Source organism: Pipistrellus hanaki (assembly GCF_964339955.1).
Source record: "Pipistrellus hanaki genome assembly, chromosome: 2".
Taxonomy (NCBI): domain Eukaryota; kingdom Metazoa; phylum Chordata; class Mammalia; order Chiroptera; family Vespertilionidae; genus Pipistrellus; species Pipistrellus hanaki.
The window spans coordinates 35,547,249-35,565,696 of record NC_140504.1 but is presented as its reverse complement, the minus strand read 5'-3'; the positions used below and the strand labels follow the sequence as shown (position 1 = coordinate 35,565,696).

The 18,448-nt window shown below is 41.5% G+C and overlaps 1 protein-coding gene across 2 annotated transcripts in view; it reads right to left on the bottom strand.

Moving 5' to 3' along the window:
• Nucleotides 1–18,448, bottom strand: part of USP13 (ubiquitin specific peptidase 13) — a 116,428-nt gene that overhangs the window by 73,926 nt on the left and 24,054 nt on the right. Inside the window, exons 2-3 of one of the 2 annotated variants that reach the window (XM_084875545.1) lie at nt 15,069–15,194; nt 8,228–8,288 (exon numbers count right to left, since the gene is read on the bottom strand). In XM_084875545.1, the coding sequence (XP_084731671.1) occupies nt 8,228–8,288; nt 15,069–15,194 (187 nt within the window). The remainder of the gene's footprint in view (nt 1–8,227; nt 8,289–15,068; nt 15,195–18,448) is intronic. The other variant, XM_084875546.1, reaches the window with a different exon arrangement.

The following is an 18,448-nucleotide window of genomic DNA, read 5'->3' as shown; positions in this document are numbered from 1 at the left end:
AAACGTGTTTTCCCATAACAATACATGTTAAAAAAAATAATTCGTTCTGTAGCATAAAATATGCTAAGATGACATAAAAAAAAATATGCTAAGATGACATATTTTTATTTAGATACATCTAAAAACATAATTTTAAAAAAAAAAAACACACATTTTTTTAATTTTAAGACAGACTAAGTAGAGTCTACCAAATCTTGCACATCTTCATCCATTTTCTGCTTTTTGGCCGATGGTTTCATGAAAAACCTGTCCAAAGTTCGCTGTGCGAGGCGTTCGTTATGCGAGGCACCACTGTACCCCAGAGGGGAAACTCTGTAATGTAAACTGGCCCTCGGGCTGTGAGGGATTCTCAGGAAGAAAGATGAGGTCCCCTAGGCTAATGTCTATCTAGTCGTCGCCTCTTTGCTTGGCGAGTTCCTGCTAAAGGTTAGGTGAAGGCCCAGGAAACCTCGTGTCACAATATTTACATGGACATTTCAGCCGTGTGTTCACATGACGCCAGCAGCCCGATCATGTTTGTATATTTAGGTGTTTGGAACTATGGTGACAAAGAGCTACTGAGTCATATTACACACACACACACACACACACACACACACACATACACACACACACACACAAAGCCACACATACACAGGTACACAAACATGGGCTCTGTCGGTTGGAGAAAGTTTTTGTACTAGATAAAGCAGAAGACCAAAGGATCTAGACGAGTCTGTTATTACCCTCTTGTTTGCCTCCAGCCAAAAACCTGGTATCTCCCTATGGACAGCTCTGCTCTTGATTCCCAAAGGGAGGGCAGTTTTAAGTAGAAAATGAGATACAGCTAAAACATATCTAAGGGTGTCAATGAAGGGTCCTGAATGACAAGACTCAGAAATGCCAAAGGAGAGAAACAAAAACATTGTTAGATAACTCTAAGAGGTTTATTTCAGAAAAAGCTGCATTAAAGAAGATTCCGGCCTGGACAGTGTGGCTCAATGGTTGACTGTTGACCTATAAACCAGGAGGTCACAATTCGGTTCCAATCAGGGGCACATGCTGCAGGCTGAATCCCCACTGGGTGGTGTGCAGGAGACAGCTCATCAATGACTTCCTCTCATCATTAATGTTTCTATCTCTCTTTCCCTTACCCTTCCTTTCTGAAATCAATAAAAATATTTTTTAAAAGATTCTAAGAGTTTAAGAAGTGACTAAAGGCATTTATTTCAGGAAAATGACTCAAAGATAGATATTAGGTGTTAAAGAAATTTGAATGCCCCAATATCTATAATAAAAAAATGAAAACTTAAACATTCAATGAAGACAGTGTTCAACCCAACAGACTGTTACTAAAATATTTATTTAGAATAGGTAGAAACATGAAAACATCTATGCTATGTGAACACTAAAAATACAAAGTAATTTTCAGTAGCAAAACAACTTTGTAGAAGTTATGCTCCTAGATAAGAACTGGAAGGAAATCTAGACAAATGAAAATAGTGAGTGGGTGAACGTTTCTCTTTAAATTTTCCTTTATTATGTTACTTATAACAATTTTAAGTAACCAAAGTACAAATCTTTTGTTTTTATGTGTAGAGTCTGCTTATACAACACTAGAGTCCCAGTGCACAAAATTCATGCACAGGTAGGATCCCTAGGCCTGGCTGGCGATCAGGGCTGATCTGGGCCTTCCAGCTGCCGACTGGGGCCTCCCGTCATTCTGCATTACTCCCTAGTGGTCAGCACATGTCATAACGAGCAATTAAACTCCCGGTCTCCTGGTTGAACTCCTAAGGAGACACTCTGAATATAATATTATTAGCCTATTATATATATCAATATTATATAGGTTCAATATTATATAGGGAAAGAGATAGATGAGAAAACATACTCATCTAATGCTAATTCAAATCTTACCTGACCAAACACAATGACAAACTAAGTCCAAGAAAATGCCACCCTGACATGTACTAGCTATGCAACGCTGGGCGAGTTCTTTCAAGTTCATTTTCCTCAGGAGTAAGCTATGGATCGTGTTCTCCACACAGTTGTTGAGAGGATTAAACAAGGCAAGGTTTTAAGGCACCTCGTACAGGAAGGACCTGGCGGGGCTACGCGGCTCCACAGACAGGAGCTGCCATCACCTCCATCATCACCATCACCAGCTTCTCTCCACTCCTGACAACATGTTCAAAAGTGCCTCCCCTTCCTTTTGGCTGCCCCCACTCCAGAGCAATCCTGGAATAAGCTTCAAGAAGACCACAATGTCATGTGGGGGCCTGCCATGTGATCTGACCGAGAAGGGCTGAACTTGGAAATGTGTGCAGACTAAGCTTCAAGAGCAGGGAACAGGTCACCTTTCATGTCCCCAGTCCCTGCACACACCATCCATCACACACTCAGTAACTGTGTGTGTGAGAGGAGACTAAGAAGTTAAAACTCCACCAGGTTAAGGACAACAGCAAAGCAAGAGCATCTGAAGGGTTGCTGCGGTTTGGGTTTTTTTTCTTTGGTGACTGACGTGTATTTTATAAGAAACAAGACTGATGTCATACAAAACAAACAAACAAACAAAGCAGAATTTTGTTGGGCTTCTTAGCACTTTTATTTTTAATTCAATGGAATGAGAAGGGACCATGATATTTCCCAAACATCTTAATCCAAATTAGAGAAAGTCAACGGAAGGAACCTACACTCCGATTTTAAGGGACAAACCTAAGGTTTCTCCTGAATATAGATGACCCCACAATCCTAGGTATAAATCTATTTCCAATTTCACTAATTAGAGTCTCACCACCCCAAAAATATCCAGTTGAGAAACCTACAGAGTAAGCATGCCCTACGGACCAGTAGGACTGGGACCCCCATCTCTCCCCAACAGTCACTTCCCATCATGACTAATAACTGGTAATGCCTGGATGGGCTCTTTTCCTAAGTTTAAAAAATATATATATATACCTTTTTTGCCCTAGCCAGTCTGGCTCAGTGGATAGAGCATACATCTGTGGACTGAAGGGTCCCAGGTTCAATTCCGGCCAAGGGCGCATACCTCAGTTGCAGGCTTGATTCCTGGCTGGGAGGCAACCAATGGATGTGTCCCTCTCACATCAATTTTTCCCTCTTTCTCTATCTCTCTCCCTTCCTTCCACTCTCTCTAAAAATCAATGGAAAAATATCCTCGGGTGAATATTAACATAGATAGATAGATAGATAGATAGATAGATAGATAGATAGATAGATAGAATGCACAAATCTCTTTTAAAAAAAAAATACCATTTCCCCAGCTCTACTTCATCGATCCTCTCAGATCCCTGGAGAAGTGGCTGAGACCACACCCATTTCCAGAAAGTAGCTTGCCTAAAGTTCCAAGCAGCAAGTGAGGAACGGGTCCCTAAGGAAAACCAGGGCTCTGATCCCAGCTCAGCATCTTCCCGGCCTGACCACAATGCATGTGCTGGAGATGGCCAGTCTGGCTGCTCCAACGCTGTGAAATCAGACCAGCCATTTACCCTCAAAAGAAGGGGGAGTGTGGGGAGAGCTCCTGAGTGCAGACCCTGTTCCGTGACCGGCTTCAGAAGGAAAGGCTGCATGGAATCCACTAGAACCTTCTGGTCATGAAAGGCACAGGGGAGTTTTCGGAACAGGCCCACTCCTGGACCTCTCCCCAAATGCTCTTTTTTACAACCCATTTCTCATCAAGTATGAGTGCCACGGCTAAAGCCAAAAAACAATGGACTTGAAGCTCTCTGAGGTTGAGGTAGCTCTGAGAAGTCCCAGCCTCAGACACAAAGACCCTAACTCATTCACTCTGCTTTATGAACGTTGGGGGGAGGAGTGCTTAATACAAATAGGGAAATATTTAACGCTATTTTTATGACATGCCAAATATATGGTATTTTTATGAAATGCATTAGCAATTATTCATACACATTTGTAGCTTTGTTATAAAAATTATATAAGATTAGGCCAGAGTCACATCCCAAGTCCTGGGATATTTCTTTGAAGATCTCAATCTCCTTTACATCCGCTCTTCTCTTTTTTCTATCTCATTAAACAACACATTTTATATAAGCTTATTGCCAAAATTCACAATCTATCATATCGTGGTAGGTTATCTTCCCATTACAGTGTCCCTTTCTCACTTGAAGCATTAACGCAGAGCTACCCGTACTTTCTCAGTTCTCAGCATCCCAGCAATTTTCACACAGCAGCAGGAAGCCAAGAAAAGCCTAATAGTTCTGTTTATTCAGTGGTTACATCCAAACAACTTAATTAAGTATTTATGTTCTAACTACTTACTGAAAAAAATGATACACATACATTGAAAGGAAAAAAATGTTCTAGTTCATTCTTAAATAACACAATTCCTTACTTACAGGATGCATACACAATTTCTCTTTGTATCAGACTGGATGCTGCCTCCCTTTTGCCCATGCCACATTTATTTTCACATGGTATTTGCCTTTTACCACAGAAACCACCGAAAAGCCAGCTTCACAAAGAGATGAAGTCATTGGAAGGAATATTGGATACTCCAATAGTGAAACTACAAGAGCTAATGGTCCATGCACTGTTCAAGCATCACTGTGCTCCCCGGAAGAGTTAAAGCATCCTGAGGTGCACCTGTGAGCCTGCCATAGCACCCCAGGGTGCCTCAGAGCATAGTTTGGGAACCAAAAGTGTTAATTGCTCACCACTGCCTATAGAAAAATAAATCTAAAAGTATGGTATATGTACAGACTATCACGGGAAGAATATACAAGATATATAAGGACATGCAGACGAAAATACTACTTGTCTCTGGAGAGACTAACCAGGGAGCTGGGAGACACGGAAGGGAAAGAAAGAAACTTACTCTTCATTATAGAGACACTTATAACTTTGCAAATTTAAGCTTTGTCCATATGTTATACTTTCAAAATATTTTTTAATCCTAAATGCAAAAAGAAGCATAATATGAAAGTGATTCAAATGTTACCCATAGTTTTCATTATTGATTAAAAAAAATAATAACAGCCAAAACTAGAGCTGAGGGAAGAATCCTTAGCTGTGATTTCATTGATGAGCACCAATGTAATCGGAAGAGTAACTTGACTGCTGAGGGTAGGACAGTGCTCAGGAGACTTGGGGGTAAGCCATTCAGCACCAGGTAATGGCCTCAGTTTTCCTCATAAAATCAATACTGAAGGTCACAACTGAATGATTCAATGGTTTCAATGTGACTGCTGAACCACAGGGAGAGAGGAATTAGTCACGAATCAAGGGGATGTGGATAAAAGCTTCCCTCCAGGAGAAAGCGTTAGTCATCTGCCTCTGCTCATGAGAGAAAGGGCATCCTACCTCCATTTCAACAGCAGCAAGAAAGCACTTTCTGTTCAAAGGAACGAGAGACCCGAAGAGAGTTCTGGTTCTCTTCCTCTCCACGAAGAGACAACCCCAATGTCCCTTCTAGGGAAGGAATCTGTGGCTTCTTGCTTAGTAACAGGATTTACTTAATGTTACCGTAGTGTTAAAAATTTACTTAATTTTTTCCATAACACATGTATGTTACTGTTGTCATACCAAGACATATCCACTATTTGAAAAGGAAAACCATTGGACACAAGTCATAGAGCTGAGTTTCAACAACACTAACACTTTACTGTCCAGTCTGCTGTGCAGCACCTGGCGTGGCCCTGTGTCCAAGTTCTGACCAGAGAGGTGCAAACTGAAGTGCTGCTGAGGAGCTGGGAGAAAGCTGACAAAAGGAAGCGACTCCTTTGGGAGATTAGACTTTTATCCTCCTCCCTTCATCTTCCCTGCTTTCCAGACTGGAGGCCCAGCAGCCATTCTGCACCAGGAAGTAGCCATGAGGATGGAAAGCACAGGCCAGGATGGAGGGCGGAGCAGAAACATGGGAAGGGTTTAGATTCTAATAGAACACGAGGCGGTCACATCAGCGTGGACGCATCTTGTGTCTCCTGAGGTATGGACGGTGAGCGAACACAAGGCAGCCTGCAGACAGGTCCCACCAAAATGAGCTGGTTGGGGAGGGCGCCCGGGAAGCCGTGAGAGGGCTCCACACTGAATGAAACACAAAACCTCAGTGCTTGTTTTTGGATTCATTTTTTAAAACAGTTACTTGGCAACACCGCCTACCACCAAAATGATCACTAAAGAAATCAAACCCCAAGTCTTTTGAGTAAAAGAAACAAAGTTCAAGGACTAGATAGTGAATCAAAGCAGGAAGAAACTCAGCTCTATGACTGTGTCCAATGGTTTTCCTTTTCAAATAATGAATATGGCCGGGACCGGTTTGGCTCAATGGATAGAGCGTCGGCTTGGGGACTGAAGGGTCCCGGGTTCGATTCCAGTCAAGGGCATGTACCTTGGTTGCAGGCATATCCCCAGTAGGGGGTGTGCAAGAGGCAGCTGATCAATGACTCATCGATGTTTCTAATTCTCTATCTCTCTCCCTTCCTCTCTGTATAAAAATCAATAAAATATATTTTTTTAAAAACAACAAATAATGAATATGTCTTTGTATGACAACAGTAACATACATTTGTTACAGAAAAAAATAAAAATAAATAAGCAAAAAGAGGAACATAAAAATCACCTCAATCACACCACCAGAAAAAAGTTACTTTGAACAATTAGGAGTATATTCTGCCAGACTTCCACACTTGCAGTCATATATGCATACATGTGTGTGTAAGCATACATGTATACACACATGTTTGCATACATATATGTACACACATATATGGCTATGCATGCACATATACAACAGGTATATTTATATATACACGATGGGGCAAAAGTAGAAGTAGGTTTACAGTTGTGAGTACATGAAACACAGAGTTTATTCTTGTATTATTATTTATTAATTATTGCATTATTTCCAAGACAAACAATTGTATACAGATATATGAGTGTATACACTTTTTTCCCCCACCAAAATGGAACTGCAATATGCAGATAACTTTGTTTGAAAGAATTTCTTTCAAACACTAATCCCAGGCATTTAGGGATTTTAAATTGCTTGACCAAGCATTATCAAACCATTTTTTCTCCTGGACAACCAAATCAGAAGCACAGTATGACATATGATCATGATAACATGATATTAGAAACCATTACTCATTTGCATAAGCAAAGCTAGCTCTTCTGAAGGAGGGAGAGATCAAATCACTGCTAGTCAAATACCACAGTAATCATTGCGCAGGCAAGATCCACTGATGGATGATAAAACCAGCGGGCAAAACCTTGAGGAGAAATGAGTTATTAGCATAGTCTCCAACTATCACTCCCAGCACATTTATTAGTTGCACTGCAGCTGTACAGCGGAGAAGCCCGCCGGACACCCCTCAGTAAGTGATCAGGTTGACATCACCTGTATGAAGACATCCTGCGCCCCTGATGTCATGCAAAAGAGGACACATCACTCTGTGGTACTCTTGCCAAAAATGCATAACCTCAACCTTATCATAGGGTCACATCAATCATGCCCAACCTGAGGTCCATTCTACAAAATAACTGGCCACTGCTCTTCACACAGGTCATGACTATTAAAGATGAAAAGAGAGTGAGGAACCACCACAGATTTGACAGGGATAAGGAAACATGGGGTTCTGGAACATAAAAGGACACTAGTGGGAAAAATGGCAAAATCTGAGCAAATTCTGTATTTTGGCTAATATTAAAATATGAAAACTTCCTCTTCTTTAAAAGCAGTTGGGGAAAGACCAAAGGCAGAATTGCAGTTACTCTCCGGGCCCTGTAAGCGTAACTGCTTCAAAACACTAACCCGCGGAAACCGGTTTGGCTCAGTGGATAGAGAGTTGGCCTGAGGACTGAAGGATCCCGGGTTCGATTCCGATCAAGGGCATGTGCCTTGATTGCAGGCACATCCCCAGTTGGGTGTGTGCAGGAAGCAGCTGATCGATGATTCTCTCTCATCGATGTTTCTAACTCTCTATCCCTCTCTCTTCCTCTCTGTAAAAAATCAATAAAATATATTATAAAAAAACAAAAAACACTAACCCGGCTGGAGTGCTGACATCCTTCACCAGCAGCTAAACATGAGACAGGGTCAGCTCATCTCAAGTTAAACTGGTTCCACTCATCCTTACCTTACAGATCAACAAATAGCCTGTTACTCCAAATGAAGCATACACATGCACACACACACATATGTGTATACACACATACATATACACACACACAATTATCTGGGCACATGACTGATAAATATGCACATTACCTAAAAAAATCTTGGAATTCCTCCTTTTGGGTAAAGCTCCACCAGATGCTCCTTTTACTTTCTGAAAAGAAAAAAAAAGAAATTGTTAAAATGCAGCCCATGAAATAAACTAGTGGGTGTGTGTGGGGGGGGGGGGGCGAGGGGGGGGGGAGGGGAAGAGTACATCTCAAAGGTTCCCAGATTTTATAAAAGTCCAGAGGAAATATTCAACTTGGACTAGAGAATCCCGGATAAACAGGAACTTGACCCAGGTCAATGGGGGTCAGTGAAGGGCAACGCTATTGTTCCACCTGACTATTTTCACCGAGCTGTGCCGAAAGCACGCTGGAAAGGGAAGTGGAGCCAGGCATCAAAGCGAAGTAGATGCTCCAGCTTCCAAGGGGCACCTTCTCCCAGGAGGCGGGGCCACGCCCAGCGCGGAGGGACTCTGGATGGATGGCGCCTCCAGAAGGAAGGCTCCGGTTCCCCTGCTTCCTACCAGGTCCCCAGCGGTTGGAGCCTGCCAACAATTATTGTTGAAAGACTTAATAAATATTAATCTATAGTCACTGAGATTCGGTCGTATTGCATCAATCTAAGCTCCTTAAACATTTCTGGAGCACTGCGGCTGGCTATGTCGTGCATTTTTCTAACATAGAAGTCCCCAGCAGCAATGAAATAAACACCCAGCCAGAGTTCATGCAAAAGAGGCCATGCGTTGCCCTCTGACACTCACACAGAATATTTTACTCTCAAATGGGATTATAGAAATGTTTGTTTCCAAGAGCCAAAGCAACATCTCCATAGTGTATGTTCTTTCAACAAACAGAAGAGAGCACGTTTCCAACACACGGCGGGGTGCGGGTCGAACCCCGATGCCTTTTCCCATGGTCACATGTCACAGCCTCGCTGCTTCTTCAGTTTGTGCCGTTCTTAGTGCTAGGTCTCCTTTCCCACGTTGTTTCATTTGGCATTGAAGGCCGACTCCTCTTTGTGTTTCTCACATTATGTTTTTAGAGCTTGTAGTGTGAGTTTCTAGTTCACATTTTTAGGAATGTGAAAATCGTTGAACACTTTAGCTCAGACACCTGTCTCCCTAATACGAATGCCAAACTCACGTCCCTGTCTTGGATTCCCTCTCCTTCACGGTCTCAGAGCCTCTGGTCCTCTGCCCTCCACTTACCTGCCACGAAAAGGAAGAAAAATAAACCTGTACCGAAGGCACGTTTAACAGTCCTGGCGGTCACTGAAAGTCCTCTATAAGTTCATGGCATTCTCCCTTCAAACTTACCGCCTTCAAAAATATATCAAAAGAAGGAAAGAATAGTTCTCCTGGAGGTGGAAGGTGTGGTCAGGTAAGAAGAGCAGCGGACTCTATTGTATAGCAGCTGCTCAGCAAGTGTTTGTTGGATGGATGATGATGGATGATGGATGAATGGATGGTTGATAGGTGGATAGATGGATGATGAACAAATAGATAGATATGCTAACCACAGGAAGGCAACAGGTGAAAGAGGAGTGGGGAATAGAAGTAGATCATCCCAGACCAAAAAAAAAAAAAAAAAAAAAAATGTACAATGGCATGAAATCAATGTGTCCCCAGAAGAAGTGGTTTGCTATGGCTAAAGCACAAAGCTGGCGAAATAAGAGTGAGTGTTAGAAAGGCCACATGGAGGGCCTTGTAATCATGTGCAAACGAGTTTGGGCTTCATCCTGCAACAAAGGGAGAGACATCAGAGATTTCAGCCAGAGATGCACAGATCAGTCTGGGTGCAGCATGCAGACTGGGTGGGTTGGAGGCTGGTCAAGAAGCTGCAGCACCGGTCCCTCAGGGAGTGATGAGCACTCAGAAGAGAAGAACAGGCGTGCAGAGGACAGGATGGGCTTCAGAGCTATTTGGGAGCCCAGATAACAAGACTTGGTCACCAATCAGTCATGGGCTGAAAGCAGGATCCAAATGATGTCTAGGTCTGCAGCATGCAAGACCAAGGACAACTCTGAGAAAGAGGATAGATAACTAGTTCAGTCAGAGATGTTTTGAGTAGAAAAAGCCAGGTCAGAGTCGGGTGGCCAGGTCTTTGGCTCTGGAGAGAGCTGATCTGGAGGCATCAGCTCAGAGACAGTGGTTAGACACAGATGGTCGGGACAGTGAGGAGGATGAAGGGCAGCTTTCAGAGAAAGAAGACAGGAGGGTCAAGCAGAATCCTAGGAAATGCCGATGACCAAGGGGCAAATGAAGAAAGTGATGCTACTGCAAGAGTGAGGAAGGGCGATCTGAAAGGCAGGATGACAGAAGGGAAGAATGGTGCCCAAGAAAGCAAGAAGGAGCAGTTGCAAAAGAAAAACAAGTTCAGCCGAAACCGGTTTGGCTCACTGGTAGAGCGTCGGTCTGCAGACTGAAAGGTCCCAGGTTCGATTCCGGTCAAGGGCATGTACCTTGGTTGCGGGCACATCCCTGGTAGGAGGTGTGCAAGAAGCAGCTGGTCGATGTTTCTCTCTCATCAATGTTTCTAGCTCTCTATCTCTCTCCCTTCCTCCTCTCTGTAAAATATATATATATATAAAATAAAATAAAAAAGAAAGAAAGAAAAAAAAAAAAAAAGAAAGGAAGGAAGAAAGAAAGAAAGACAAGTTCAAATGCTCAAAACATCACATAAAATCAGGGCTAAAATATGTCCACCAAGAGTGACACCGAAGAGGTCACTGACACCGTCGCAGTTGTAATGGGTTGACAGGAGATCAGACTGCAACGTCGAACTTAGAGGGAGGTGTAGTCGAGGTGATGAGAATAGAAAAATACTTTAAAAAGCTTCAATTAAAGGATGGGGTGACTAAAGGAGGACACATAAGAGGGACAATTTTGTGGTGTGTTCTTTTTTTTTTTAATCCTCACCAGGGGATATGTTTTTTTTTATTTTTCTGATTATTTTAGAGAGAGAGGAAGGGAAGGAGGAAGAGAAACATCAATCAGTTACCTCCCATATGAGCCCCCACCAGGGAATGAATCCGAAACAGGCCTGTGCCCTGATGAGGAATTGAACCCGCAGCGTACTGGTGTATGGGACCACACTCCAACCAACTGAGCCACCCGGCTGGGGCGTGGTGTGTTCTTTTTTAAGATAGGAGAATAAACAGCCAGAAGAGGGAGTGGTCGGGGGGTGTCGGAGGGAGTGGAGTGAATGAAGGAGCAGTATCCCAGGTTGGAGGAAAGAGGGCTAGGAGGACAGAGAGAACACAGCTTTCTGCTGAGATGGAGGGACTGGATGCAGGTGAGTTCCCAGGGGGCAAGAAAGGAGCTCGAGGAGTCCCTGTCCATGGGGCCCTTGTTTTCTCAGGAAAGTACAAGCCAAATCCTTTCCCGAGAATCAGGAGGGAGGAAGGCATCCGGAGTCTGGAGTGGGAGCGGATACAGACTAGGTCTGCTGAGCAGTGATGGGCCCAGCAGAGGGGGAGGCCAGAAACAGGATGGGTCCAGACCCCGTGCAGTGCAGGCTCCCAGCGGTGTGCGCAGGAAAGCAGAGGATGATGCCAATGCCATGACCAGTAGCAGTTCTGGAGGACAATTAGGGAGGCAAGATATGGGGGTGAGGGTCAGTGGAGGGTACTGGGGATAATGGAATGTTTAAAACCAGGGATCCTGGGGGGGCTCTTTCCCCTTCCCCATGTGGGAGTCTGTACTTGTTCTTCAATAAATCTCCACCTTTGCTATAATAAATAAACAAACAAACAAACAAACAAACAAACAAACAGGGATCCTGATACGCAGGCTCGCCAAGCAGGGAAGGGGCTGCCTGGGTATGTCACAGGCCCAGAGCTGTCAGTGGGAGAACAGCAGGTCCACATCAGGTAAATGAGAAGCGCTAACCCAAGACAGGGTTGTGGTCAGAGTGAACTTATTCAACCTAACATTTCAGAGACAGAGCTAGCTGTGTAAGATTCCCAGCATCCTGCAATCCTGCCACTGCCTCTGCGGCTGTGAGCAAGCTACTTCAAGTCTCTGGGCCTGTTTCACTCGCCCACCCCTCTGTTTTATAAAATCCATCACTTTATACTAAGAAATGTGTGGAACAAAGCAGACTGCACAAGAACTTCTGTGTCCCAACTGACGGGAGTAGTAAATGTAAGTCATGCAATATTAGGCCAACATCATCATTGAGTTAATGGCTTATCTGACCTCCTGGCCTTTCTCCTCCTCTTCCCCCTACTGTCCCCACGGTCTAATTTTGGGATCTCTCCTCACTGTCCAAAATAAACAGAGGGCATGTTAAGTAGGCTAGGGGGAGAGATTACATGAACTTCAACTCAGCACTGATGAGTTAGAAGATCCAAGATAGTCTACAAACTATTAGGGCTACAGTGAAAGTTGAACAAATACTGCTAAATATAAAATCAACATCTGAAAATTAATAACAATCCCCAAGCACCATTGATAACATTAAAATGCATAAAAAATAAAAGACAGCAGTTATAATAGTTACAAAAATTACAGAGACCCTTTTAAAAAGCTAACTAAATATAACTCCTTTACTGAAAATTCCCAAATATTGTTGAAGGACATAAAGGAGCCCTGAATAAATAGAAAGGTATGCCATGTTGAATAGTCATTCAATAAATATTTACAAAGCACCTAGGGCTGAGGACACAGAAGTGAACAAAACAGACAAAAATACCTGTCCTCATAAAACTAACACAATGACGTGGGTTATAGCTTAATCTACTTAATGAATTCAATCCTGATCAAAATCGCAACAGGATTTTTAAAACTAGATGAACTGATTCCAAAATCCACAGAGAAAAATCAGTGTCAAAAACCAGGGAAGGCCGAAACCGATTTGGCTCAGTGGATAGAGCGTCAGCTTGAGGATTGAAAGGTCCCAGGTTAATGAGGACAATTATGTAATACCATAATCAATAATTTAAAAAATATATTAATAAATAAATAAATAAGAAAGGTCCCAGGTTCAATTCCGGTCAAGGGCATGTACCTTGGTTGCAGGCACATCCCCAGTGAGGGGTGTGCAGGAGGCAGCTGATCTATGATTCTCATCGATGTTTCTAACTCTCTATCCCTCTCTCTTCCACTCTGTAAAAAATCAATAAAGTATTTTAAAAAAACAGGGAAGTTCTGTGAGAAATTTACACGGAAACAGTGCTTGCATTACCAGATGTCAGGCTTGTCGCACCAATGCAGAGATAGAAAATAAGAAGGACTGAGCCCCCAAACAGGCCCAAGTGTGATGGCGAGTTAAAATATTTTTTTTAAAAAATGGCTCTGCAAATCCCTGGGAAAGGCTGCACAGCTCTCGAAATAGTGGGACAGCTGGCTATCGACATGGAGAATAACGTGTATTTCCCCACACTCACAGAAATATAAAAATAACTTGTAGGTGATTAAAGACCTAAAACGTTAAACTATACACACACTTCTAAAAAAGTAAAAGTATTAGAACAAATATCTGCATGATTTGAGTTGGAAAACAATTTCTCAGACACAGTACAAAAAAAACACAATTTGTAAGAAATGTTTAGTACATCAAACTTCAAAACTTCTATTCTATAATTCATAAACAAAGCAAAAAATTGCTCAGCTGGTGTGGCTCAGTGGCTGAGCATTGAGCTATGAACCAGCAGGCGAGGTTTGATTCCCAGTCGAGGTACATGCCCAGGTTGTGGGCTTGGTCCCCACTGTGGGGTGTGCAGGAGGCAGCCAATCAATGATTCTCTCTCATTAGTGTTTCTGTCTCTCTCTCTCCCTCTCCCCTCCACTCTGAAATCAATAAAAATGTATTTAAAAAACAACAAAGTAAAATGTTTTTATACCTAGAATGTGGGGGGGAAAAAACTTTTAAGAAAAAAGATAAGCCCATAGAGAAATAGATCAAAAATATAAACAGGCAACTCAGAGAAGAGGAAACCAGAATGCCCAATAACCATACAAAGATGTTTATCTCTCCCAGAAGGAAAGGCCAAATATTTAAGATGTTACTTCACAACTATGAGATTGGCAAAAGGAAAAGTCTGAGCAAATGTGAGGCTATGGAAATCAAGACAGGAGTATAAATTGGTACAACCAGTCTGGGGGAGAACTTGCAAATATCAAGGAGAAGCATGGCCACAAGTCAGCATTATTGTTCTACATAGATTTTCTTAAAAGATCTGGCACATGTACTCTCAGGAGAAAAAGTTGAAAATGTTAATCGTTGCATTGCTAATAGAAGCAACAACAAAAAATAGAAACAATCTAAATGTTCATTAATAGGAGAATAGAATAATAAGTGACAAGGTAGAATACCAACTAGTATAATGACTTAAGTACAGACAAATGCATCACAACATGAACAGATTCCAAAAACAATGTTGAAAGGGAAAGCTTTCCACAGATTCACAGGCAACAGTATGACAGTATTTATCTGCATCTTTAAAACACAGTCATTCCACATATAGAAGGTGAGTACCTATAATAAACAGTGACATGCATAGGAGTGAGAAACAGCAAATTCACAGCTATGGTTACTTCTAGGTAGTGATGGAAACAGACAGGAAAAAATGAATCTGAAGCCAAAGTATCCAAATATTTTTATTTTTATTTTTAGATCCATGCGTGTTTCTACTATTATTTTCTGAGTTTTGTTTTCTGTTTTTTTTTTTTTCAACCCATGCCTTCTTAACTCCAAGCAGAGGTTCAGAGAGAGAGAGAAATAAAGCTGTGTAAGGTGATATTTGGGGAGAGTCTATGACTTCCTACAGACAGTCCTGTTGCTATGTCCCATCATCGAGGAGGCTCAGACATTACGTGGACACAGTAAAGTCTCCACGCGATTCACACATTAAGGCCATGTCACAAGAAAGATAGTTCTCTTACCTCTCGCACATGTCTTTTCAGGTGCATGTATACACTCTGTCCAGTTTTTCGAAAATGTCTCTCAACGTGTTCCCTTCCAAAGGCCAGAAACGTATTCATGCAAACATAGAGTCCGCCTTCAGAATTCTAGAAGAAAGAGACAGGTTACAACATTAGCCAACAACGCCTCACCGAGGAGTCTGGATTCAGAGTAAGGGAAGGGGAAGGAGGGCAAGTGATGAAGACAAAGCCTGGCAGGGCCACCTGGCTGCCAGTCATTGCGGTGGCCCCAGTGGCTCCACGGCCACCCCAGTCCGGGTTCCAGTGCTACCGGACAACTAAGCATCGTCTCATTGTGTGAGATCCTCAGATGCCCGGGCGAGGAAACGTGTTTGTCTGACTCTCCAAACCAGGGTAAATGACAATAAGAGACAGAAAAAAATGGGCAAAGGATCCAACTACCGTCACTCAAGGCTACTTCCTCATGTGTCAATGCAACCTCCAGGAACATGCACTTTCCTTTCAGCAGCACCAAGATCTTCAAAAAAAATTTTTTTTTTTTTGTGTGTGTAGTTGTTAATTCTCACCCAAGGGTATATTTCCATTGATTTTTGGAGAGAGTGGAAAGGAGGAGGAGAGACAGAGAGAGAGAAACATCGATTGGTTGCCTCCCACAGGAGCCTGGACGAGGGCTGGGGATCCAGCCTGCAACTGGGGTATGTGCCCTTGACTGGAATCGAACCCGGGACCCTTCAGTCCACAGGACGATGCTCTGTCCACTGAGCCAAACCAGCTATGGCAAGATATTATTCTTTGAAGATATGATTTTTTATGGTGTCCATTGATAAGTTATATTAATTTAATACATAAATAATAATTTAATAAGTAAGTGCTAGAGGGTGGAGTCCTATAATAATCATAACTACATGTTATTGCAGGCCTACGATGTGCCAGGTGCTTTACATATATTATGTCTAATCCAAACAATACTGCAAGCTGCTTATTATTATTTCCACTTTAAAGGTTTTGTTTTGTTTTTTAAAACTAAGGATAAGTTGCTTGCCCATGTTCACACAACTTGGGAGTGTCAGAGGTAAATCTGAATCTTTTTATCTCTATGCAATATTTCAAATATTGTTTCATTATAGACATACTGCTACAATGAACAGTCAAAAATATTGTTCACATTTTAGATACTTGAGTTTCTATCCCAGTCTCATCTCCCCTTTTCTCTCAATCTGCTTAACATGCTTCTCTGTAAACTTAGCATCTAAAATTAGCCACATTGCCCCAGTAGGAGTGAATTTTTATTAAGATCCTGTTAGTCACACCCCTGCAAACAAAACAAAATGCTTAAATGCCTGTCAGAATTGCCAACGAACATCTATCAAAATTCCTTACATTGCATTTTTTTATTGTTATTGAATGTGATATGGTTAATAAAATTATATAGGTTTCAGATGTACGATTCTATAACACATCACCTGTATGTTATATTGTGGGTTCATCACTCCAAGTCAAGTCTCCTTTCATCACCATTTATTTCCCTACCCCTTTATAATGTCGAAACATACACTCATTACCAATATATGAAATATAATTTTCAAAGTTCTAACAGCTCAAGATAGGCTTTTAAATTTTTTCTAATAAAATCTTCCAACATTGTATCTATAGTTTATAAGCCAGACATAACGTTTTGACACAATGAGAACATTATAGCAGCACTGGTTCACACAGGTGCCCATCACTGTAGCAAATACACTGCAGAACTTAAGGAGGAAAAAAGCATAAGGATGACGTTATAGTCTATATGGAAAATCCTAACAAATACACAAACAACTAAAAATAACAACTAGTAAAACTAATACATGAATTTAGCAAGGCAATAGAGTAATTAAATAGACAGAAATCAGTTTCAACTTTATATTCTGGCAACAAATACTTTCAAATGAAATTTTTAAAACTTGATTATAAAATAGCCAAAAACCTCAGAATTTTATAGCTTGTGCTTCTGGATACATTTTTTCCCTTAAATGAGATCATTTGAATAAAATTAGAAAAGTTCTTCATATTATATTCATTTTATCAATAAGTTAGGTAAATCTTTTCAAAAGATTTTTTAAATAATAAACATATTCTTTTGCATAATCATAACTCTTAAGAAAAATATTACTTCAGCCAAAACCGGTTTGGCTTAGTGGATAGAGCGTCGGCCTGCGGACTGAAAGGTCCCAGGTTCAATTCCGGTCAAGGGCATGTACCTTGGTTGCGGGCACATCCCCGGTAGGGGGTGTGCAAGAGGCAGCTGATCGATGCTTCTCTCTCATCGATGTTTCTAGCTCTCTATCCCTCTCTCTTCCTCGCTGTGGAAAATCAATAAAATATATTTTTTTAATATTACTTCATCATAATGATTAGTTATTCATTAATTCTATTACATTGAGCAACACATATTATGATTTTTTTTAAAAAAAAAAAAACTTCCATTCTGTTCCAATAAAATGTATTGTAATTCTGTTCAAAAGAAGGACAACCAGAAGATATACAGGGGAAACTAAGGCAGGTTGTTATGCAGGCTTTGCGCTTCGGTATCTGCCTCTGTACCAATAATCCCCTTCTCACGGGGTTTCATGAAGGTCAAAGAAGACAAAACACATTCTGTGCTGTAATGCATTACATAAATGTTGGTAATTATTCGTTATAAGCTAAAAGTTCTGTGTGCTGCGTGCATTTATCTCAATTATTTTATAAGGGGGGAAGAAGCAAGCAGATGGAAGGAAAAAGGGAATCTGACCGCTCCCCAGACTAGTGGTAACCAATGTTAATGTCAGAAAAATATATTAGGCAACTAGCAGAAGAACCAAAAAAATTACTAAGCAGAAGAAAAAAAGGTTTAAGTGTAGACGAGCTACATAATGCAAGAGTTTATAGTTTCTAAAATAATTATAAAGTCTGCTAATTTCATTGCCACGAGTTTTTTACTTATTAGGGCATTTGATAAAAATTTAATATGCCAAATATTCATTCTCAATTTCTGGAGTCACTTGATATTGTCACAATGTCCATAATCAAAGAGAAATAGGCTTTGGCACTCAGACAAATGGCCCCACATAGGAAAGGATTCTATGACAGACTCCCACAGGCTTCTTCCATCACATACGGGCTGACCTCTGAGGCAGCGTATGCCCCTCTGCTAGCAGCTCTGAGATGGACACACCACCCAGGGAACTTGCCAATAATTCTAAACACTCAGGACACACTAAGACACAAAACACCTTCAAAGTTACCCCGTCCAGAACAAACCCGGCAGTCTAATGATGCACACTTTCTTCTCTCTTGCCGTACTAATGTCTAAATATTGGTCTCATAAAGATACATTATTTCACATCCACAGTCAGCGC